This window comes from Furipterus horrens, unplaced genomic scaffold (assembly GCF_987537825.1).
Source record: "Furipterus horrens unplaced genomic scaffold, mFurHor1.1.pri manual_scaffold_6, whole genome shotgun sequence".
NCBI classification, from domain to species: domain Eukaryota; kingdom Metazoa; phylum Chordata; class Mammalia; order Chiroptera; family Furipteridae; genus Furipterus; species Furipterus horrens.
Window position 1 is genome coordinate 97,595,268 of NW_028327176.1, and position 19,931 is coordinate 97,615,198.

The 19,931-nt window shown below is 39.5% G+C and overlaps 1 protein-coding gene across 1 annotated transcript in view; it reads left to right on the forward strand.

Moving 5' to 3' along the window:
* The first annotated feature begins 708 nt into the window (after positions 1-708).
* CDC5L (cell division cycle 5 like) overlaps positions 709-19,931 on the forward strand; it is a 51,824-nt gene continuing 32,601 nt past the window's right edge. Inside the window, exons 1-7 of the mRNA XM_090282515.1 lie at positions 709-858; positions 3,807-3,910; positions 4,963-5,124; positions 6,171-6,298; positions 8,242-8,341; positions 16,536-16,754; positions 18,540-18,684. Of these exons, the coding sequence (XP_090138641.1) occupies positions 814-858; positions 3,807-3,910; positions 4,963-5,124; positions 6,171-6,298; positions 8,242-8,341; positions 16,536-16,754; positions 18,540-18,684 (903 nt within the window). The 5' untranslated portion in view covers positions 709-813. The remainder of the gene's footprint in view (positions 859-3,806; positions 3,911-4,962; positions 5,125-6,170; positions 6,299-8,241; positions 8,342-16,535; positions 16,755-18,539; positions 18,685-19,931) is intronic.

The following is a 19,931-nucleotide window of genomic DNA, read 5'->3' on the forward strand; positions in this document are numbered from 1 at the left end:
ACATTTGCCCATCATTACTAATGACTTTCTCCTGGTTTGGGAGTCACTATGTCCTTGTTTCTAACATGTGTGAGAGACACTGTAACCACAGCAACTGAGTGGATGTTGGGGGTGGAGTGGGCAGGAGGTAACAGTCAATTACACATCCTACACAGGGTTTCTGGAACAACCACTGATCACTCGGGATTGTCCTCTATTTGATCAGTATCAGACACTGTGCTAGGTTTATGATATTTAATCCTATGAGGTTGGCACTATTGTCTCTACAGGTTAGGAAATTTAGACTTAAATAAGCTATTGTCTTTTTCTGAGTATGCTATCCATAAATTCCTATTAGTTAAATGCCTAATAGAGTGTTCAGTTAATAATTAACAAAGCTCTTTTTAAACCAGCTGCGCCGAAACTCCTCGCGCGTGGTTTGTCTCTGCCACTAGGTGACGTCATGACCAATCCCAGCCCTACGGTCCTCGCTAAGAGCCACAGCCGATATCTCGCTAAAGTCGTTTTCCTCTAATCTGTTTTGGACATGCGCGCGGCGTACTGCGCTTTGGCCATACGGGTGTGTTGCTTTTCTGACAGTCTTGCAAAACTACAGCTTTAACAACAAAGCACTTTATTTTTCTTTCAGCCGCCCGAGTTCTCGCGATACTTGCTACACTGCTCCCCCGCCCACCTCCTTGCGCCTGCGCAGGTCTTAATATAGCAGAAGGTCGCGCCTGGAGGAAGTGGTGGATTTCGGTCCAGCGGGCAGAGCTCCGTTGCTGTTTTTCTGAAGCTCCTCTCGGCCACTTGCCGAGACACCCCGCCGCCAAAATGCCTCGAATTATGATTAAGGGGGGCGTGTGGAGGAATACCGAGGTAAGTCCCCCTTTCCCGCCGTCCGCTGCCCTTCGCCCCCTCCGACAGCTTGTGCGCACGCGCAGGGAGGTCGGGGGCGACTAAGAGGATGTCCTGCTGGGTCTGCGAGGCGGGCAACACCTGGTGGACTCTAGGCGCCTTTAACTCGTGCCCGACGTTGCGTTTTCTGAATACCTCGAGGACAGGGACCGTGATTTAACCACTTGACTACCTGTCATGCTCCCAGTGAACATTCGTTGCATAGAGGATGTTCCTCCCCGCCCTGGAGGAACTCAGAGTATGGAGGGGGGTACAGGCTATGAGCGAGAGTTGCTTATCTGGGACATCCCTGCTTCTCAGCCCGGCCACCGTGCCTTTAAAGAAGCGCCGTGGCCACAACTTCATCGACTTCCGTGCAGACGGGAAGCAGTTTGGTTCAAGGAGCCTTTTTATACCCCTCATTCTGGTTATCTGTTACCAAGGCAAAACTTGTTTGTCCTGACATTTCAGGGCCTGTCTATACCTGTTACTCCTTCTCAGCCTGGAAAGAAGCCAGATTGAATAAACTGATTACAGTAGTTTTTTTACTTTCAGAAATGTAGTGGATAATGCTAATGGTGAGCCAGTAGAGAGGTAGTAAAATAGAAATAAGATGTTAGTGCAGTTTGTGTTCAGAGTGCACTGAATTCGTTACTTTCTGGAGCACATCACATCTTTTCATGACCTGTGTCTTTATATATCTTGTACTTTATTTAAATATCCTCCTGCTGCTTGGCATCTTTCTGATCACCCTTCAAAACCCAATTCAGGAACTCTTCCTGGAATTTTTGCCCATTTTCCATGTAAAAAATTAGTTCCACCTCCAGTGTTCCCATCACTCGTCTTTCACCCATTTGTTATTGCTTGCTTTGTCCTTTTGCAGGCATCACATCCTCTCTGTGGTGCTGGGTAAGTTTATTAACCTCTCAGAACCACAGTTTTCTCTTTTTTCTAATGGGGATGATAATAACACCCACCTCTGGAGGAGTAAATGAGTCAATGTATTTAGAACATTTAGAACAGAGCCTGGAACATAGTATTCTCTCAGTAAGTGCTAGTTGCTATTTCTTTCCCCCAGCTGACAGCACTGCAAGAGGACCAGATCTTGGTTTCCCTAGAACCTAGGACAATAACCAACATGAAGGTGGTTGCTTAGCAAAATGTTTGCCAGATGACTCTAGATAACTGCTATACATATATTCTTAGTTGAAGATGTGTTTAAGTATAGCAGTACTACACAAAGTTACATGTAAAGTCAGTGACAACTTTGCCTCACAGCTTGCACAGAGGGAACCGGGCTGTTTAAATTGGAGAAAAGATGACTTCTGGAGGAGAGACTGATGTATAAAATCAAATAACAGCATGATTCCTCTGCATTGGCCAAAGCTCTGCAGTCTTCTAAAATCTTTGATGATGAGATGTTGGATTGGAGTGGAATAGCTCATCTGTGAGGCATGTAGTTCAAGTGGAAAAAGCCTAAAAGCAAAATGCCCCAGCTGCATTCATCTATGGCTTTATTATCTCTGGTGTCTGTGGCTTATCTTGCTGGGATTTCCGGGGATTGGTGAATTCCATTATCAGAATTGGTGACCTCATGAAATAGTATCTAGAGGCTGGGGGAGATTGGAGGGAGAGCTAACTGGTGAGGTGGGAGAGAAACACTTTAATTCTCAAGTTAGAGCTGGATGTGGATTCTAGGGTCCGAGTTGGGGTTATGAGACTGGAGAGAAAATGTATTCATAAACTGGAGGCAGGAAGGCTGGATTGGATTACGGAGTCACGAGACTCTTGACTTACTTCTTGAGGACTGGGTGTGTCCCTATTGGATTCTCTTTCCTTAAGCACACAAGACCTGGTGTAAGGTAGATGTTCAGGAAATGTCTTCTGAATGAATGAACAAGTGAATGAGGTATACTGCTTTGAGGAGAATGACAGCTACACATTGGAGAACCCCCCCAAGTAGGGTTTCTCAGATTGGGCTGTATCCATCCCAATTTATTGGATGGAGGTGTGTGTGTAAGGGAGGGTAGGATGTCCTTCTAAAAGATATCTTTTTAATTTCTTGCATTTTGCTGATTCTAGCTTTCTATTTATTATGATAGTAAATGAGGTTTTGCACTTAAAAGAAAATCTAGGACAGTGATTTTCAACCTATTTCATCTTGTGGCACACATAAACTTAATTACTAAAATTCTGCGGCACACCAAAAATATATTTTGCAGATCTGACAAAAAAATAGGTGTAATTTTAATCCATTCACACTGGCTGGCTGTAGTGTTGGTTGTCATTAAAAAAATTTTTTATTTATTGATTTTAGAGAGAGAATAAGAGCAGTGGGGCAGGGAGAGAGACATCAGTCTGTTGCTCCACTTACTGATGCATTCACTGGCTGACTCCTGCATGTGGGGGATCAAACCTACAACCTTGGCACATCAAGGCGATGCTCCAGCCAGCTGAGCAACCCAGCCAGGGCTGTTGCCATTTTGGTTTAAGATTTTATTTATTTATTTTTAGAGACAGAGGAAGGGAGGGAGAGGGGGTGAGAAATATCAATGTGTGGCTGCCTCTCAAGCGCCCCAAACTGGGGACCTGGCCTGCCACCCAGGCATGTGCCTTGACTGGGAATTGAACTGGCGAGCCTTTGGTTTACAGGCTGGCTCTCAGTCTAGTGAGCGACAACACCAGGCTGTTGCGTTTTTAATTTGAAAATCTAAGAGAAAAGAGGTCAGTGCCTTGACTAATTAGTTAGTCAGGTATTGCATGTTTTAAAAATTCTTACGGTACACCAGTTGAATATTGCTGATCTAGGAGGTATGTTTATGTCTTTCACGTTTTCTTCAGTAACGCTGTCAGAGTTCATTTAAATTTTGTCTTTTGTCATTTGGAGTTTTGTGATTTAATATACTGTTTTTCTTTGACAATTTTTTTAGGATGAAATTCTGAAAGCAGCGGTAATGAAATATGGGAAAAATCAGTGGTCTAGGATTGCTTCATTGCTGCATAGGAAATCGGCAAAGCAGTGCAAAGCCAGATGGTATGTACCAGTTAATGAATGGAAAACAGAAAACAACTTTAATTTTGATTAAAATGTCAGTGTTTTGAACCTTACCAAAGAAAGTAGGCATTGTGATATAACAGAAAGGATATAGTGGGAGGTGGGAATTTAGATTTAAGACTTAGGTGTCATTTGCTTCCTGTGTGTGATCTTAGGCAAGCCATTTTTATATCCTCTCTACCTTGCCCCTGTTTTTTCCCATTTGAGGATAATACTTGGCCCTAACTGATGGAGATATGAGGCTCAAGTGAGTTGATGTGTTTGAGAATGTTTTGCGAAGCATAAGTCTGCTTTTAGGTACAGATGGACTCTAGCTTATGGGTGGATTGTGCTCCAAAAGTTTAAAAGCTGGTGAGAACTTTCTTTCCCAATAAAACATGAACGATAAATAATGTTTAACTTTCTAGGCTAGCTCACAGTAGTTGAGTTTTCTCATAATACAGTTGAAATATTATATATTTGCTACCCCAAAATATAACCCATCATTATACCTGTATCTCCCCTTCTAAGTCACAAGGCAGTGGACACATTAAACTTTTTACCTTTGTTCTTGGCATGAGTGATCTGGCCCCAGCCAGGATCATATTTTGAATTGTACAAGAGGGACCTAATTTCCTAGGCACCTGAGTAGGGGACTGGATCATAATGTAGAGATTGAACGCCAAAGAGAAAGACGGTCCTCAACCTGAAGAAGTAGTTCTGATTTCTGCTTCTCTTAGTGGAGCTAAGCCCCTGCCCTGATATTTGGTAAGGCTTACATCTTGTTTATCAGCCTCTCATCCAGTTAAGTAAACTGGGTGGAAAGAGTGGGTGGGGTGGGGGATTAGGAAAGACAGATAGTGACAGTAGTTTCACCTAAATTTAAAAACATAAAAATGGTGCCTAGTCTTTTGGGAAAAAACAGCTTTTGTAATTGAAGGATAAGAGTTACCTTCCATTTTTCAGACATTAGAAGTCAGTGTATCTAATGTGTAAATAGGATATTCATGCTAGGTGACTGGTTAAGATATAAAATTGTATCTTTTTAATAGGTATGAGTGGCTAGATCCAAGCATTAAGAAAACAGAATGGTCCAGAGAAGAAGAGGAAAAACTCTTGCATTTGGCCAAGTTGATGCCAACTCAGTGGAGGACCATTGCTCCAATCATTGGAAGAACAGCTGCCCAGTGCTTGGAACACTATGAATTTCTTTTGTAAGTGAATCTCCAAAAACAGTATGGAAATGTGTGCATGTCTTCTGAATGATTCTGAATAAACTTACAGCATTTTTGTCTTTAAACATATAGTTACAGATCGGAGTAAAGCTGAAGGAGCTAAAGCTCTTCAATTATACACTCCAAATCTCATGTTATCAAAATGATTTCTTTTGTTATATCCTTTTTAAAAGAATAATTAAAAAATATATAAACCATACATGTTCATCATAGAAAACCTGGGGAAAATATAGTAAAACAAATAAAAATTACCTATAACCACACTGCTGAGAGTTAACCATTGGAACATTTTGTTTCTTCACTAGTAGTTTTTTTTGTATGACTGTACTGCATTTGTGATGAAGGACTGCTTGGATCCTATTTTATAAGTGAATGGGAACACTCACTGAAATTAGAAGGGATTTTAATATCTTTTTCAAGTGAAGCAATAGTAGAAATGCTTTATTTTGTTAATGCCCATCCATTGGTTTTTTTTTCAATGTTATCTTTTTTATATTGAATTTATTGGGGTGACACTAGTTAATAAAATTACATAGTTTTCAGGGGTGCAGTTCTACAATATATCATCAGTACATTGTATTGTGTGTTCACACCCCAAGTCACCTCTCCTTCTATCACCATTTATTTTCCTTTTATCGTGTCCCACTCCCCATCCCTCCCCACCCCCCTTTCCCTCTGGCAGGTTTCGTTTCTGGGTTTTTTTTTTTTCTTAATTCCTTAACCTTTTTTATCCAATCCCCTTCCACTCTCCCCTCTGAGAGCTGTCAGTCTGTTCTCTGTATCTATGAATCTGTTTCTGTTTTGTTTGTTAGTTTATTTTGTTCATTAGATTCCACATACGAGTGAAGTCATATGGTAACTGTCTTTCTCTGACTGGCTTATTTCAGTGAGCATAATGTCCTCCAGGGCCATCCATGGTGTCCCATTGGGTTTTTGAAAGAAAAGAGTGCAGGTGCTAGGAAATCTGGTATTTCTAAGACCAAACAGTGTGATAGTGTGACTGACTCATCTGGACTCTTCTCTAGGGATAAAGCGGCCCAAAGAGACAATGAAGAGGAAACAACAGACGATCCACGAAAACTTAAACCTGGAGAAATAGATCCAAATCCAGAAACAAAGCCAGCACGGCCTGATCCAATTGATATGGATGAGGGTAAGTATATACTTGAAATTTATTTCTTTGGTAACCCGTATACACTCCTCAGGCTTCTTAACTCTTAATTCCTTCCTAAACTCCTCTGAATCCCAGTTCAATCTGCTGCTGTTATTTAAGTCTCATCCTAAATGTGTTCAGTCTTCTATTATAGAGTAATTGCTCTTTTTGAACAATGTCTCTTTATCTTCTGATTTTTTAATTCATTCAGTAAGTTAAGCAATGTAATACTACTGGACAGATATCCTGGAGACTAGTAATCCCTTGAGATCCTGTATTCTTATTCCCATTGTGTGGAGACAGCCAAGAAGTTAGGGTATTGGGCTTCAATCCTGTTAACTACTACTTTGACTTTAGGTAGGTAATTTAATCTGTGAAAAAGCAACACTGCAAGACTGATGGAGATTTAAGATGACTCCTTGAGACATTTAATCAAGAACCAGAGAAAATGGATTTTAGGACCATGTGTGCCATTTACTAGCTATTTCATGGTAGGCAAGTCATATAATCTCTGAGCTTTGATTTCATTTCCTGCCAGATGGAGAATAATATCTATCTTACTTTACAGCAGTGGTCCCCAATCTTTCTGGCACCAGGGACTGATTTCTTAGAAGACAATTTTTCCATGGACTGGTGGCAGGGTGGGTCTTGAGGGTGGGGGGGCATGGGCAGGAGGGGGATGGCTTTATAGCCTACCAATAGATGCAGCCTAATTGCCACTTGCCACTCACGGATAGGATTTTGATAAGAGTCTGCAAGCAATTGGTTTATTACGGTTTCTGTGCACGCAAACTGCTCTGCTAATCATAATCTGTATTTGCAGCCGCTCCCCAGCATCACCATCTCAGCTGCACCTCAGATCATCAGGCATTATGTTCTCAGTAGGAGCACGCAACCTAGATCCCTCACGTGCACAGCTCACAGTAGGGTTTGTGCTCCTATAAGAGTAGTGCCACGGCTGATCTCCCGGGTGGAGCTCGGTGGGAATGCGAGCAAGGAGCAACTGGAGCTGCTGTAAATACAGATGAAGCCTCTGTGCGGCCCCGGAGGGTGGTTGGGGACCCCTCCTTACAGGATTGTTGTGAAGCATTCAGTGAATATTTGTGAACCCATTTCCTGTTTAGAAAAAAGTACAGTGCGTTGCCAGTACTGAAAAGAGTGCTATAACGCTATAACTAGAATGATGTCATTTGTTTCCAAAGACTCTCACTATACTAGAATGATGCGAAAATAATAAAAGTGAGGTATTTTGTGGGTAAGGTTAGGATTGTAATCCATGAGTTATCTTGGGGTAAATGCTTCATCTGCAAGCGCCACCAGCAAGTATTCTTGGGGCAAATGGGAAATGGGTTAAGTTTCTAAAATTTAAAAGTTTGGGGGCAGGAGTTCCCAATGACAGGCAGTGGCTGGTCTGGCTGCATAATTGTTACATTGGGAACTTTTAAAAATGCAGGTACCAGGGCTTCCCCTGGAGATAACTGAGTCAGTAATTTCAGGGGTGGAGGGGCAATCCTGGATGAATTTTAAAAGTTCCCTTGTGATTCCATTGGACAGTCTTGTATAGGAATTAATCTAAGGCATCTGTAATGACATTTGTTATTGTATTTCGGTGAGTCATGGAAGTGCATTGGAGAAGAGAAACAGTTCTGAGGAAGGAAAGGGGTATCTAATGAAGATAACCAATTCCTTATATTTAACAATTTGTGCCTTGACACTTGATAGATGATAATCAAAGATATGATAATTATAGCCATTGTTTAATGAATACTTGCTAGATACTTTACCTATTTCATTTTACTTAGCTCTTCTCAACATCCCTGTTAAGTAGACATTCTCATTGTATAGAGGATGGTTTTTCTCATCTTAAGCACTAGGGTATGTTTCTCACATACCTTGCTTCTGTTGGAGAAGAACTTAGTATTTTCTTCTCTTTATTTTTGCAGATGAACTTGAGATGCTCTCTGAAGCTAGAGCCCGCCTGGCTAATACTCAGGGAAAGAAGGCCAAGAGGAAAGCAAGAGAGAAACAATTGGAAGAGGCAAGGTACGGTTATTTCTACCCATAATTGAACAGTTAGTCTGTGCATCTGTAGCTCAATAAAACTGCATGATTTATCCTACCTTGTTGGATGAGTAATAATTAGAATTTTCCAATTCCAATTTTGGTAATATTCTTTATTACTTTGGAAACATCTTAGTTTTTGCCCTTAATCTTTTCATAATATAGAAAAAATGCATATTAAATTTTTTAAAAATATAAGATATGGCAGAAGTAATGCCCACATAGTTTACTGGGTATACTTGATTTTTTGTTAGTGTAGGAGAGCTTCGTTTGTTGTAGCCATCCTGGAGTCAGATGTCTAGAGGACTCACAGTCTATATGACTTGCGTGATTGCCAGTGAGTTACTCTGCTTGATTAGTTTTGAGCAGGCATTGACTTGAAATAGGAAACTTGACTGACCATAGAGGGAATTAATGAACCTTAAACCAAAATTTAGGCTTCCACAGAAATCTTTCTTTAAAAAGTGAGTGAGCCCTGGCTGATGTGGCTCAGTTGGTTGGAGTGTCATTCTGTGGACCAAAAGGTTGTGGATTCATTTCCCAGTCAGGACACATACCTAGGTTGTGGGTTCAATCCCCAGTTGGGGTGTGTATGAGAAGTCAGCTGATCAAATTTTCTCTCTCCTCCCCCATCCTGCCATCCACTTCCTCTCTAAAAGCAATGAAAAAAATGTCCTTAGGTGAGGATTAAAAAAAAAAAAAAAAAAATAGGTAAGTATTGCTCTCCATTCAAGATTTTCTCCATTTTCCCCTACCTTTTACCTTTTGGTTAGAGCCATGATTGGATATCATTCCCAATGGCCCTGAAGTGGATAAAGGGAAAACCTGAACTGTGTTAGAGCCTTATTAGCTTTTGGAGTTCATGCATTATAATAACCTCCCTAGCCTACACAGCTGTCTTTTGTGGTCCCCAAGCCAGAAGTGCTTCCTGACCTGATGTCTAACATTGTGTTGATGGTTTCCACAATAATGGCTTTGAAGTGCCAGATCCTGGGATGGAGGATTCTTTCATCACTGAAGATGATTGTTTGTGTAACTGGCCAGTCACTAGTCCCGATTAGTTACTTAGAGTGAGAGTATGCCTGGACTGGGACAGTGAACAAAAACCAAGAGGAGGTACTAAATTTCCTGCCCACCTTTCTTTTCTGGACACTTATTAGGGCTAAATAATGGAAAGTTGAAATAATCACTTTTGCATTTTTGTCCATGGTTGGTTGGGAAACAATTTTTTTTTTTTTTTTAGCCTTTTAACCACATGAATTGGGCCTGGGATGTGGCAAGTGCATATGTGAAAAATCTCCAAGTATGGCTGAAATTGCTTGCTTTAAAGAAGTGTTTTCAAAATCAAACAAACAAAAAAAAACCAACCGCACCCCCCCCCAAAAAAAAACACAAAAGTGTTTTCAGGTTTAAATTTACCCTATACCTTCTTGTAGATTTTCTTGGACGGTCTACACATCTTTATAATTTATTTTGTATGTACATCTTGCAATAGATTAGATCAGTGATTTTCAACCTTTTTCAGCTCATGGCACACATAAATTACTATAAACTTCTGCAATACACCAAAAATATTTTTTGCCAATCTCACTTAAAAAAGATAGGTATAATTTTGATTTATTCACACTGTATGACTACTGCTGTGTTAGCTGTTGTCATTTTTTTTTTTAAATTTGACAATCTAAGGGAAGAGAGGTCATATTACATGCTTTCAAAATTCTTGTGGCACACTGATTGAAAATTGCTGGACTAGATTGGTCTGTATGCAAAGTGCAGTGCAAAGCTATTTAAATGGTAAATTATAGATCTGTTTTGTAACTCAAAGCTTTTTATTGATTACAAAAATAATACACTTTTCCTTTAGTATTGTTCTATTTTCTTTTTGGGGTATGGTTGATACAATGCTATATAGCTTAGTTATATTCACTTAATGTTATAATACAGAGGTTTTCTAATGCTATTTGAAGTCTTTATTTCCTTTAATGAAAGAATGAAGTTACTTTAACTTTTGAAATGTGGCCTTCCAAACCTTTCTCAATATAGACGTACATTTATGTGTATGTACACACAAAATAATATTTATATAAAAATTAGATCATAGTGTATGTTGTTTTGATGAGACAGCAACTGTTAATCTTACTGGGGCTCCCTTATAAGTGATGAGACATTTTTTTCTTGCTGCTTTCAATATTTTCTCCTTGTCTTTGGCTTTTAGCTTTTTTCTTTTTTTTTTTCTTTTAATAGTATATTTTATTGATTATGCTGTTACAGTAGTTCCTATCTTTTTTCCCTTTGCTCCCCTCTGCCTGGTACCCCCTTTCCCTCCAGCAATCCCACCTCCCTTAGTTCATGTCCATGGGTTGTGCGTATAAGTTCTTTGGCTTCACCCTTTGCTACATTATTCTTAACTTCCCCCTGTCTATTTTGTACCAACTCATTATGCTTCTTAGTCCCTGCACCATTTCCCCATTTCTCCCCCTACCCCCTCCCAGCTGATAACCCTCCAAATGATCCCAATACCTATGATTCTGTTCCTATTCTGGTTTGCTTAGTTGGATTTTGTTTTTATTTTTTAGATTCAGTTGTTAATAGTTGTGAGTTTGTTGTCATTTTAGTGTTCATAGTTTTGATCTTATTCTTAAGTAAGTCTCTTTGACATTTCATATAATAATAGCTTGGTGATGATGAGCTCCTTTAGCTTTACCTTGTCTGGGAAGCACTTCATCTGCCCTTCCATTCTAAATGATAGCTTTGCTGGATAGAGTAATCCTGGCTGCAGGTTGCCTTTCATCACATTGAATGCTGCTAGCCAGTCCCTTCCTGCCTGCAAAGTGTCCTCTGAGAAATCAGCTGATAGTCCTATAGGCACTCTCCTGTAGGCAACTCTCTGCCTCTCTCTTGCTGCCCCGAGGACTCTGTCTTTATCTTTCAGTTTTGGCATCTCAGTCATGATGTGTCCTGGTGTGGTCCCCTCTGGGACCCTCTGTGCTCACCCGGGACTCTCCATGCTTCCTGTACCTGTATGTCTATCTCCTTCACAAAATTTGGGACGTGTCCCTCATTTTTTTCAATATATCCTCATTCTGCACTGCTTGACTGTTTTTTTCTTCCTTATGTTCCAAATCATTGATTTGAACCCTGGTTTCCTTCCCTTCACCATTGGTTTTGTGTGGATTTTCCTTAATTTCACTTAGCATAGCCTTCACTCCTTCTCTTATGCGTTTTCCGTACTCAAGCACATTTGTCAAGCCTGTGAGCATCTTTATCACCAGTGTTTTGAATTCTGCGTCTGTTAGGTTGTCTATCTCCTTACCTGTTCGGTTGGCTATCTTCTCGTTGCTTAGTTCTCCCACTGGCACCTTGATCCGTTTTGGGCCACACTTCTCTGTCTCCTCATTCTGACAGGCTCCTGTGTTTGTTTGCCTATGCATTCCAGGTAGAGCTGTTGCTCCTGTTACGTTGTAAGGGGCAGAGCCTTAGGGATTCGTCAGTAGAGAGCGACCTGTTTCACCACCTAGTGGCGCTGTATGTGGGGAGGGGTCGGAGAGGGAACAATGCCACCTGCCCAGCACTCGCCCCTTTTCCAGGCACCTCTCCCACTTCCGCACTGGATTGGTGCCCCTCTAGCTGTTGCCCTGGCTGTTGTTCCCAGACTGAGTGGGTCTGCCGATGCTCTAGGACAATGGGGGCCCTTTATAAACAAGCGGACTCTGCTGAGAGACTGGCAGTTTCTGCCTCCACCCCATCCCCACTGGTCTGTACTGTCAGAAACAATGAGGCTTGGTTTTCCCCGGTGCGGAGACCGTGGGCTTCGAGGTCTGGTGAGGAGCTGGGAACGCTCCCCAGGTTTCCCTCCTGATTTTTTAAAACATGTGACTGCACTTTGCCAGCCTGCCACTGCTGCCACCACACCGCATCCTCTTTGCCCTGGCTCCACCCCTCCTACCTGTCTGGATGAGTATTTCTTCTTTATATATTTATTATTATTATTATTTTTTAACAAAGCTGCTGCCTTTTTTTTGTTTTTTAAGAAAGCACTATTTTTTTTGTTTTACAATTTTATTTATTTATTTTTAGAGAGAGGGGAAAGGAGAAAGGGAGGGAGAGAAACATCACTGTGTGGTTGCCTCTCTCGCGCCCCCAACTGGGGGCCTGATGTGCAACCTAGTCATGTGCCCTGACTGGGAATTGAACCAGCGACACTTAGGTTTGCAGGCCGATGCTCAATCCACTGAGCCACAGCAGCCAGGGCTCTTCTTTATATCTTTGTTTGCTGGACTTCCATGTGGTTTGATTTTCTGGAACTTCTTGGTTATCTCTAGTTTTGAGGTAGTTGTATTCCTTCTTAGTTGTGGAGGGAGACGCAGTGTGTCTCTCTTTGCCTTCATCTTGGTTGGAAGTTGGCTTTTAGCTTTTTAATATGATGTTTCTGTTTGTGAATTTATTTCTGTTTATCTTGGAGTTTTGAGGTTTCTAGATGTGTAGGTTAATGGTTTTCAGTAAACTTGGGAAATTTTCAGCCATTTCTTGAAGTATTTTATTTTGCTCCCTTTTTTTCCTCCTCTCCTTTTGCTACTGCTCTTGTGCGTATGTTGCTGCACTTAATGGTGTCCTACATTTCTGTGAGATTCTGTTCATGTTTCTACATTCATTTTTCTCTGTTCTTCGGAATGCATCATTTTTATCCATGTGTCTTCAAGTTTGCTAATTCTCCTGTCAGTTTGAATCTAATGTTGAGTTCCCCTAGTGACGTTCTCATTTCAGCTTTATACTTTGCAACTCCAGAATTTCCATTTGGTTCTTTTTAATCATTTCTATCTCTTTATTGGTATTCTCTATCATCATACCTTTCGTTACTTTAATCATTGTTTCCTTTAGTTCTTTGAACACAGATAATGGCTCCTTTGAAGTCTGTTAAGTACAACATCTGGTAGCTCTCACCGCCATTTCTGTTGCCTGCTTTTTCCTGATGTATGGGTTATGCTTTCCTGTTTCTTTGCTTGTCTCTTAATTTTTTGTTGAGAACTGTAGAACTTAGATGATATATTATGGTGATTCTGGGTACTAGTGTTGCCCCTACACCTCCGTGTTATTGCTAATTTGCTTGTTTACTTGTTTCATGACTGGCTGGATTATTTAGTGTATAGTCTGTTCTCCCCTTCCCTCATCTCAGCAATGTGAAGCCTCCGATCTTACTCCTTGGGGGTGCAGTCTTGGGTATGCCCATAGTCACTCTGTAGTGACATGGTTTTGACAGGACTATGACATCTTTTTTTCCTGGCTATATCCAATTCTCCTCATTGCTAGCTGATTGCTTTATTATATTCAACAATGTTTTGGGGCATACATTTCTCCATAAACTGATTCAATCAAATTTGGGCTCCTTTGAAGGGATAGTTTCTGAAGTCTCGGTTTGGTATTTGTTCTGACCCCACTCCTCCCACTTGTGCTTTTCTGTTTCTGGCAAGCTAGTGGGCCTATAGCTTAACCTGTATCTTCAATTACAGTTTCTTCCCAGTTGCTTCACCACAACTTCCACTGTTTTTGGGAGTACCTCAAGGCTTAAATTTCTCCATGCTCTCTTGCAAATGAAGTTAGCTTCTTTGGGGAGAGATTTGGAGTTCCTGTTTTACTACTGCACTGTGATGTGCTCATCTCTGCTGACACCCTTACTTTAGGAGCTGAGTGCTTGGTGAGGGGATTTACCAGCTCCAGCTTCCCTCGGCCTACCTGTTCGAGCATGGAACCCTCATTCCACAATCTGGGGCAAAGGCTCTTGGGGCTCTAGTATGCTCAGCAGCAGTGTGCACAAGATAGAGCCTTTGGGCAGGAGAAGGAAGCCTGTACTTACTTCTTGGCCACTCTGGATCGAACTAGCATCAGCAGTTGGTACCTGGGGGCAGGATGAGAAATGCTCCTCTTGGAATAAAAGCCCTCCTCCTGGGAACTGGAGGAGAGACCTAAGAAACCTGTGTGGAGTGGAGTTTCCATCTCCCTGAGCTGCAGTGAAGGCAGAGGGGGAGGAGTGGGTCTAGATACAAATATCACAGACTCTCCCTTTTCTTAGTAAATTTTAGTAGGTTTTCTTAAAGAAATGTTTTTTCATTTGCTGTATCCCCTTAGGATTCTTTCCAGAGACTTAAAATCATTTAAAAAATTTTTAAACTAATTTTTATCAGTTTTGCTGGGGAGTGGACCTGTAGGGCCTCCTCAAGCTGGAAGTTGTTCCTGTAATTGATTTTTTTGGATTAATCTCCCTGCCTTTAATATTGTGAATAACTTTCTCATCATTAAATCATTAAAATTATGGCATCATGGGAAAATACAAATAAAAAAGTAAAAATTAAATAAAATGTCAACTTATAGTGATTATCATTGTTACTACTTTGGTGGATATCCTTCCCATTTCCCCACTCATATATTCATTAATAGATATGCATATAATTTTTACATGTTGCTCTCTAACACATAAACTTTGTATAGTTTTTAAATAGCAGTATGTCTTGGGCATCTTTCCGTGTCAGAGTAGATTTATAGGCTTTTTAAAGGTTATATGGATGGCTGTATAATATCCTGTCTTATAGCTGTATATAAATTCATTTAACTAATTTCTTATTGTTGGATGTTTAGATTGTATCTGGTTATCCACTATTACAAACATTGTTCAAAGACAGTTTCACAGCTAAGTCTTTGTTCTTGTTCTTATTTATTTCCTTAAACTAAAGGTGGAGGAGTGAAATTGCTGGGTTAAAAAATGTGGAAAATGTTAGTGCTTTAATGTATATTTCCAAATTCTCTTTGGGGAAAGCTACACCAGTTTACATTCTTAACTGTATACTTTTTAGCACCCTTGCCATTAAAATGAGACAAAAAGCTGAATGCTAGTAATTAGATATGCAGAAATGATACCTATTGATTTAATTTTTTATTTTTAAATTATTAAGTAAACCTTTTGTCATTTCAGCAATATGCATTTTTTCCTTATTGAACTGTTTACTTCCTTTTGTTCTTTTTTTCCTCTTTGGGTTGCATTTTTAAAAAACTTGCATAGATTCTTTATATTTCACCATTCCTAATATAAGCGCAAACATTTTTTTCCTATTATTTGCCTTTTACTTATTTTATTTTTTTAAATTTATTTTTTAGAGAGGGGGAAGGGAAGGAGAGAGAGAGGGAGAGAAACATTAGTGTGCAAGAGATACATTGATTGCTTGCCTCTCACACGTCCCGATCTGGGGACCTGGCCCACAACCCAGTTATGTGCTCTGACTGGGAATCGAACCAGTGACGTTTTGGTTTGCAGCCCGGTGCGCTCAATCCACTGAGCCACACCAGCCAGGGCACCTTTTAATTTTGCTTTATGGTTTTTTTTTTTTTTAAATAGTGCTACAGAGATATAAAATTTCAAAGCCTTTGCTCTTTTCTTTTGTCTTTGGTGAGTATATTTTCATCCAGAGGTAAAATACATATTTACGTACAGTTTCTTCTTGTTTTTGTTTTTTTTAAGTATATTTTATTGATTATATTGTTACAATAGTTCCAATTTTTTCTCCTTCGATCCCCTCCGCCCAGCACCCCCCTCCCCCAGTAGTCCCCCCTAAGTCCATGCCCATGGATTGTACATACAAGCTCTCCCGCTTCAGCCTTTCATATATTCTTCTTCTTATTTATTTTTAAAAATAAATAAATAATTAATTAATTTAACAATAAAAAAGAACAATCCCTCCCTCTCAGACTTAAGACCCTTTATAATCTTATAAAGAACAATGGGCGAAGGTCTCAAGCTCCTCTAGCTGCTTCAAGCTGGACATGGTCATCGTCCTACCTACCCTTGGGTCCAGAAATCCCTAATAAGAGTAGGGGTGTGGAGGGGAGGGTGTCCTTCCCACAGGGGAAGGATATTGCAGACTCCAGGTCAGCTGGCTGTCCCCGGACCACGGCGTGCTTGGTTTAACAGGCTGGCATCCTTGTTGTATCGTTTTTATTTATTTATTTATTGTATGTGTGCATACACCCACATACCTTTAAATCGAAACTAAACCTCATTTTGGTGAATAGGGTGAGTTGAGGGTTTATTTCTTCCTTAGATAACGAGTTAGTTTTCTTAACTATTGGATAATTCATCCCTTTCCCATGGCATATGATTTTTAAGTGATTTTGTGTTATTTTTCTTCAGGCGTCTTGCTGCTCTCCAAAAGAGAAGAGAACTTCGGGCAGCTGGCATAGAAATTCAGAAGAAAAGAAAAAAGAAGAGAGGGGTTGATTATAATGCTGAAATCCCATTTGAAAAAAAACCTGCTCTTGGTTTCTATGATACATCTGAGGAAAACTACCAGGCTCTTGATGCAGATTTCAGGAAGTTAAGACAACAGGATCTTGATGGCGAGCTAAGATCGTAAGTGCCTTTCTGATTTTGGAAGTGGAAAGGTACAGTAGGAACGTTATGGAGGGCCAAGTATTATCCTTGTCAGAGCCAGATTTTTATTAGTTAGCACATGTAGCTTATGTATGCTTTTATTTATTTAATGGGTTCACCTTTCCGAGAAAACTAGTGACCCCGGCTGTCCTATTTTTAGCATAGAATGCTGTTTGTATTTCTTGTAATGTCAGCATTTGGCACTTAGTGAACTGTCTACTCACGGAGTCACAATCTTAATCTAAGATTTATGTACATTTGAGAACAGGTTAGTGTTTTTACTAATAGCTTGAAGGAATCTCAAAATCTGGTCTGATTCTTTTTGTCTAGTATTCTAAAATTTTTCACATAATGGGGATAAGTAGGTATATTTATAAAATGTTTGTCTTATAGGGTGCAGGGGATTTTACCTATTTCAAGGTATTTTTAGCGTTTCTTTAATTCTCATATCTGAAAATTGTAGGGAGAACCATTTATGATTGTCAAAGATTTTTGTTTTTTTCCAGATTGAAAACTCCGTTTCTACTGTGAGGATTTTGTTGGATGTACTTCGTTTTCCTTATTTCTTTAATTAGAACCTTCCTTTACGTAGTCTTCTGCAAATAAACAGATTATTGATGAACACTAATCATTTGGAAGGGATAGGCTAGATGGGGGAAGAGGATGTTACACAGAGGGGAGGAGGCATTCCTGGAGCTTTAAAAGACAGTCTTGAGCCTGTCTTTCTACTTCCTGACAACTTTTTGGTGTGATTTGTTGGGACTTAAATACCTTTTTAAAAAACTTTATGAATTTATAAAATCATAAATATTGAATAACAGTTTTAAAGGGCAATTTTAAAATTCACAATTTATCCCTTTAATAGTTTATTTTTTATTGTATTTTTTTCCATTTATTTAGCCCCTGTATACTCTCTTCCACTTCCACCTGTTCTCTCCCCTTCTGCCCCCTGCAGTCACCATACTGTTGTCTGTGTCCATGAGTCCTTTTCCTTTTTTTGGCTTGATCTTTCTATTCCCTAACCCCTACCTCAGAGCTGTCAGCCTGCTCTATCTATGAGTCTGTTTCTATTTTGCTTGTTGGTTCAGTTTGTTCATTAGATTCCACATATGACTGAAATTATATGTTATTTGTCTTTCTCTGATTGGCTTATTTCACTTAGCATAATGCTCTCCAGGTCCATCTGTGCTGTGGCAAAGAGTAAAATTTTCCTTTTCTTTATAGCTGAATAGTATTTCATTTTAAAATGTACCGTAGTTGTTTTATCCTCTCATCTACTCTTGGACACTTGGGCTGCTTTCAAATCTTGTCCATCGTTAATAATGAAAGTTCACAATGTTTTAATTTTGTTCCCTTTATATTATTGTTTTCCTTTCTGTATACTTCATGATTTTACTATATGTGCTTGCATATTTTTATATGGATATAATAAAGTAAAGGAATAGTTTTATGTTTTGCTTTTATATGTGACATTTAGCTTATTACAGCCTTTATAGTGTATAGTTTAATATTTAATACTTAAATTACTTAGTGTATCCTATTTCCTTATTAATTCTATTGTTATTCTAAGTCCTCATTCCTCTTGAATACAATGGGTAGGTAATGTTGCAGGGACCAACTTAAGGTGTATAGTTTGTTATCTGTTAGTAATTTTCTTAGAAATGGGATTATTTTGTTCAAAATATAGGAGTGCTTATATAGCTTTTAATTTTATTGCCTACATGTAACTTTTAAAAATCTCTTCTCTATCTTGATCCATGACAGTGAAAAAGAAGGAAGAGATCGAAAAAAAGACAAGCAGCATTTGAAAAGGAAAAAAGAATCTGATTTACCGTCAGCTATTCTTCAAACTAGTGGTGTTTCTGAATTTACTAAGAAGAGAAGTAAACTAGTACTTCCTGCCCCTCAGGTAATATGATAAAAGTACTTTTTTTCATGATGTGAACTCATATACTTATCATTTATTCAGCAAATATTTGGATGTGTCAAGTTTTTGCTGGGTGCTCAATGCCCGTAAGAAATTCACAGTGTAATATGTGATTCACATAAAAAGAAGTCATTGTAATACAGCATTATCAATAAGCAACAACTTCTCTGTATAATTTTATCAGGCCTGAAACTGCTCATATGGTGGTTTAGTAAGTGATGTCAGCAGGTTAGGGCTCCAGGTCTCTTTTTATGGGAGACCGAGATAAAGGTACAGTATTCCCTCACTTATTGCGGGTATTACGTTCTGGACCCCCCTGCGAAGTAGGAACCTTATATTTATTTTACACTCTTAAACCTATGTAACTTTAACAACATATGTATACAGTACTGCAAAATCCCGCGATATAGCAAAAAATCTGTGATAAGTAATTAAAAATAATATTTAAAAAAGTCCCGTGGTACAGTGAGGCCGCGATAAGTGAATCGCGATATAGAGAGGGACTACTGTGTTGTTTGGCTTTGTGGACTCTGGGCTGCTCACTTTTCAGTGAACGTTTTGTTGTGTCATACTTATCTTTTCGAGGCAACAGCAGTGAAAATCAACGTGGGAGTTATGGACAAGAGAGAGAGAGGCATTCATTCATTCAGCCTATCACAGGCTCTAATCTTTTGACTTAATTATAGTTGGTCAGAAACGAGGAATTTTGAGTAAGCTCTTGTTTTTTTTTTTTTTGGAAAGACACTGCAGATGGAAAAGGAGTTTATTTTTGCCATAGTAGAGGACCCGAATAGACTTTTCTTCTGTTTTGCGTAGTACAGCTCTGTAGAATTAGACAGTTTAATGGAGCAGAGGGATAGACTTAGGAGGCCGGAGGACCTTCTCTCCCCAGATGAGTGCACTGACTACATCAGCACAAGATTCTTTGGCACAAACAAAATAATTTGTCAGATGCTGCCATTTCTTGTAATACTATTTCTAAAATTGAGATATTTTTTCCCTTTTTTTCCTTAGTACTCCTTAGGATATTTATTTTGGTAAAGTTCTTAGGATAACACATTTTGATTTTCTTAGGGATCTTGTGGATGAGTGGACTCTGCGTGATATTTTAATTGGTTTTCAGTCATCCTCCCATATGGTAGGTAGTATTGTATAAACACTAGTATTTTATGTTTTTGGTATATTATGTTGCTTGGTTTAAAAGGATTTCACTGTGGAAATACGTGCAA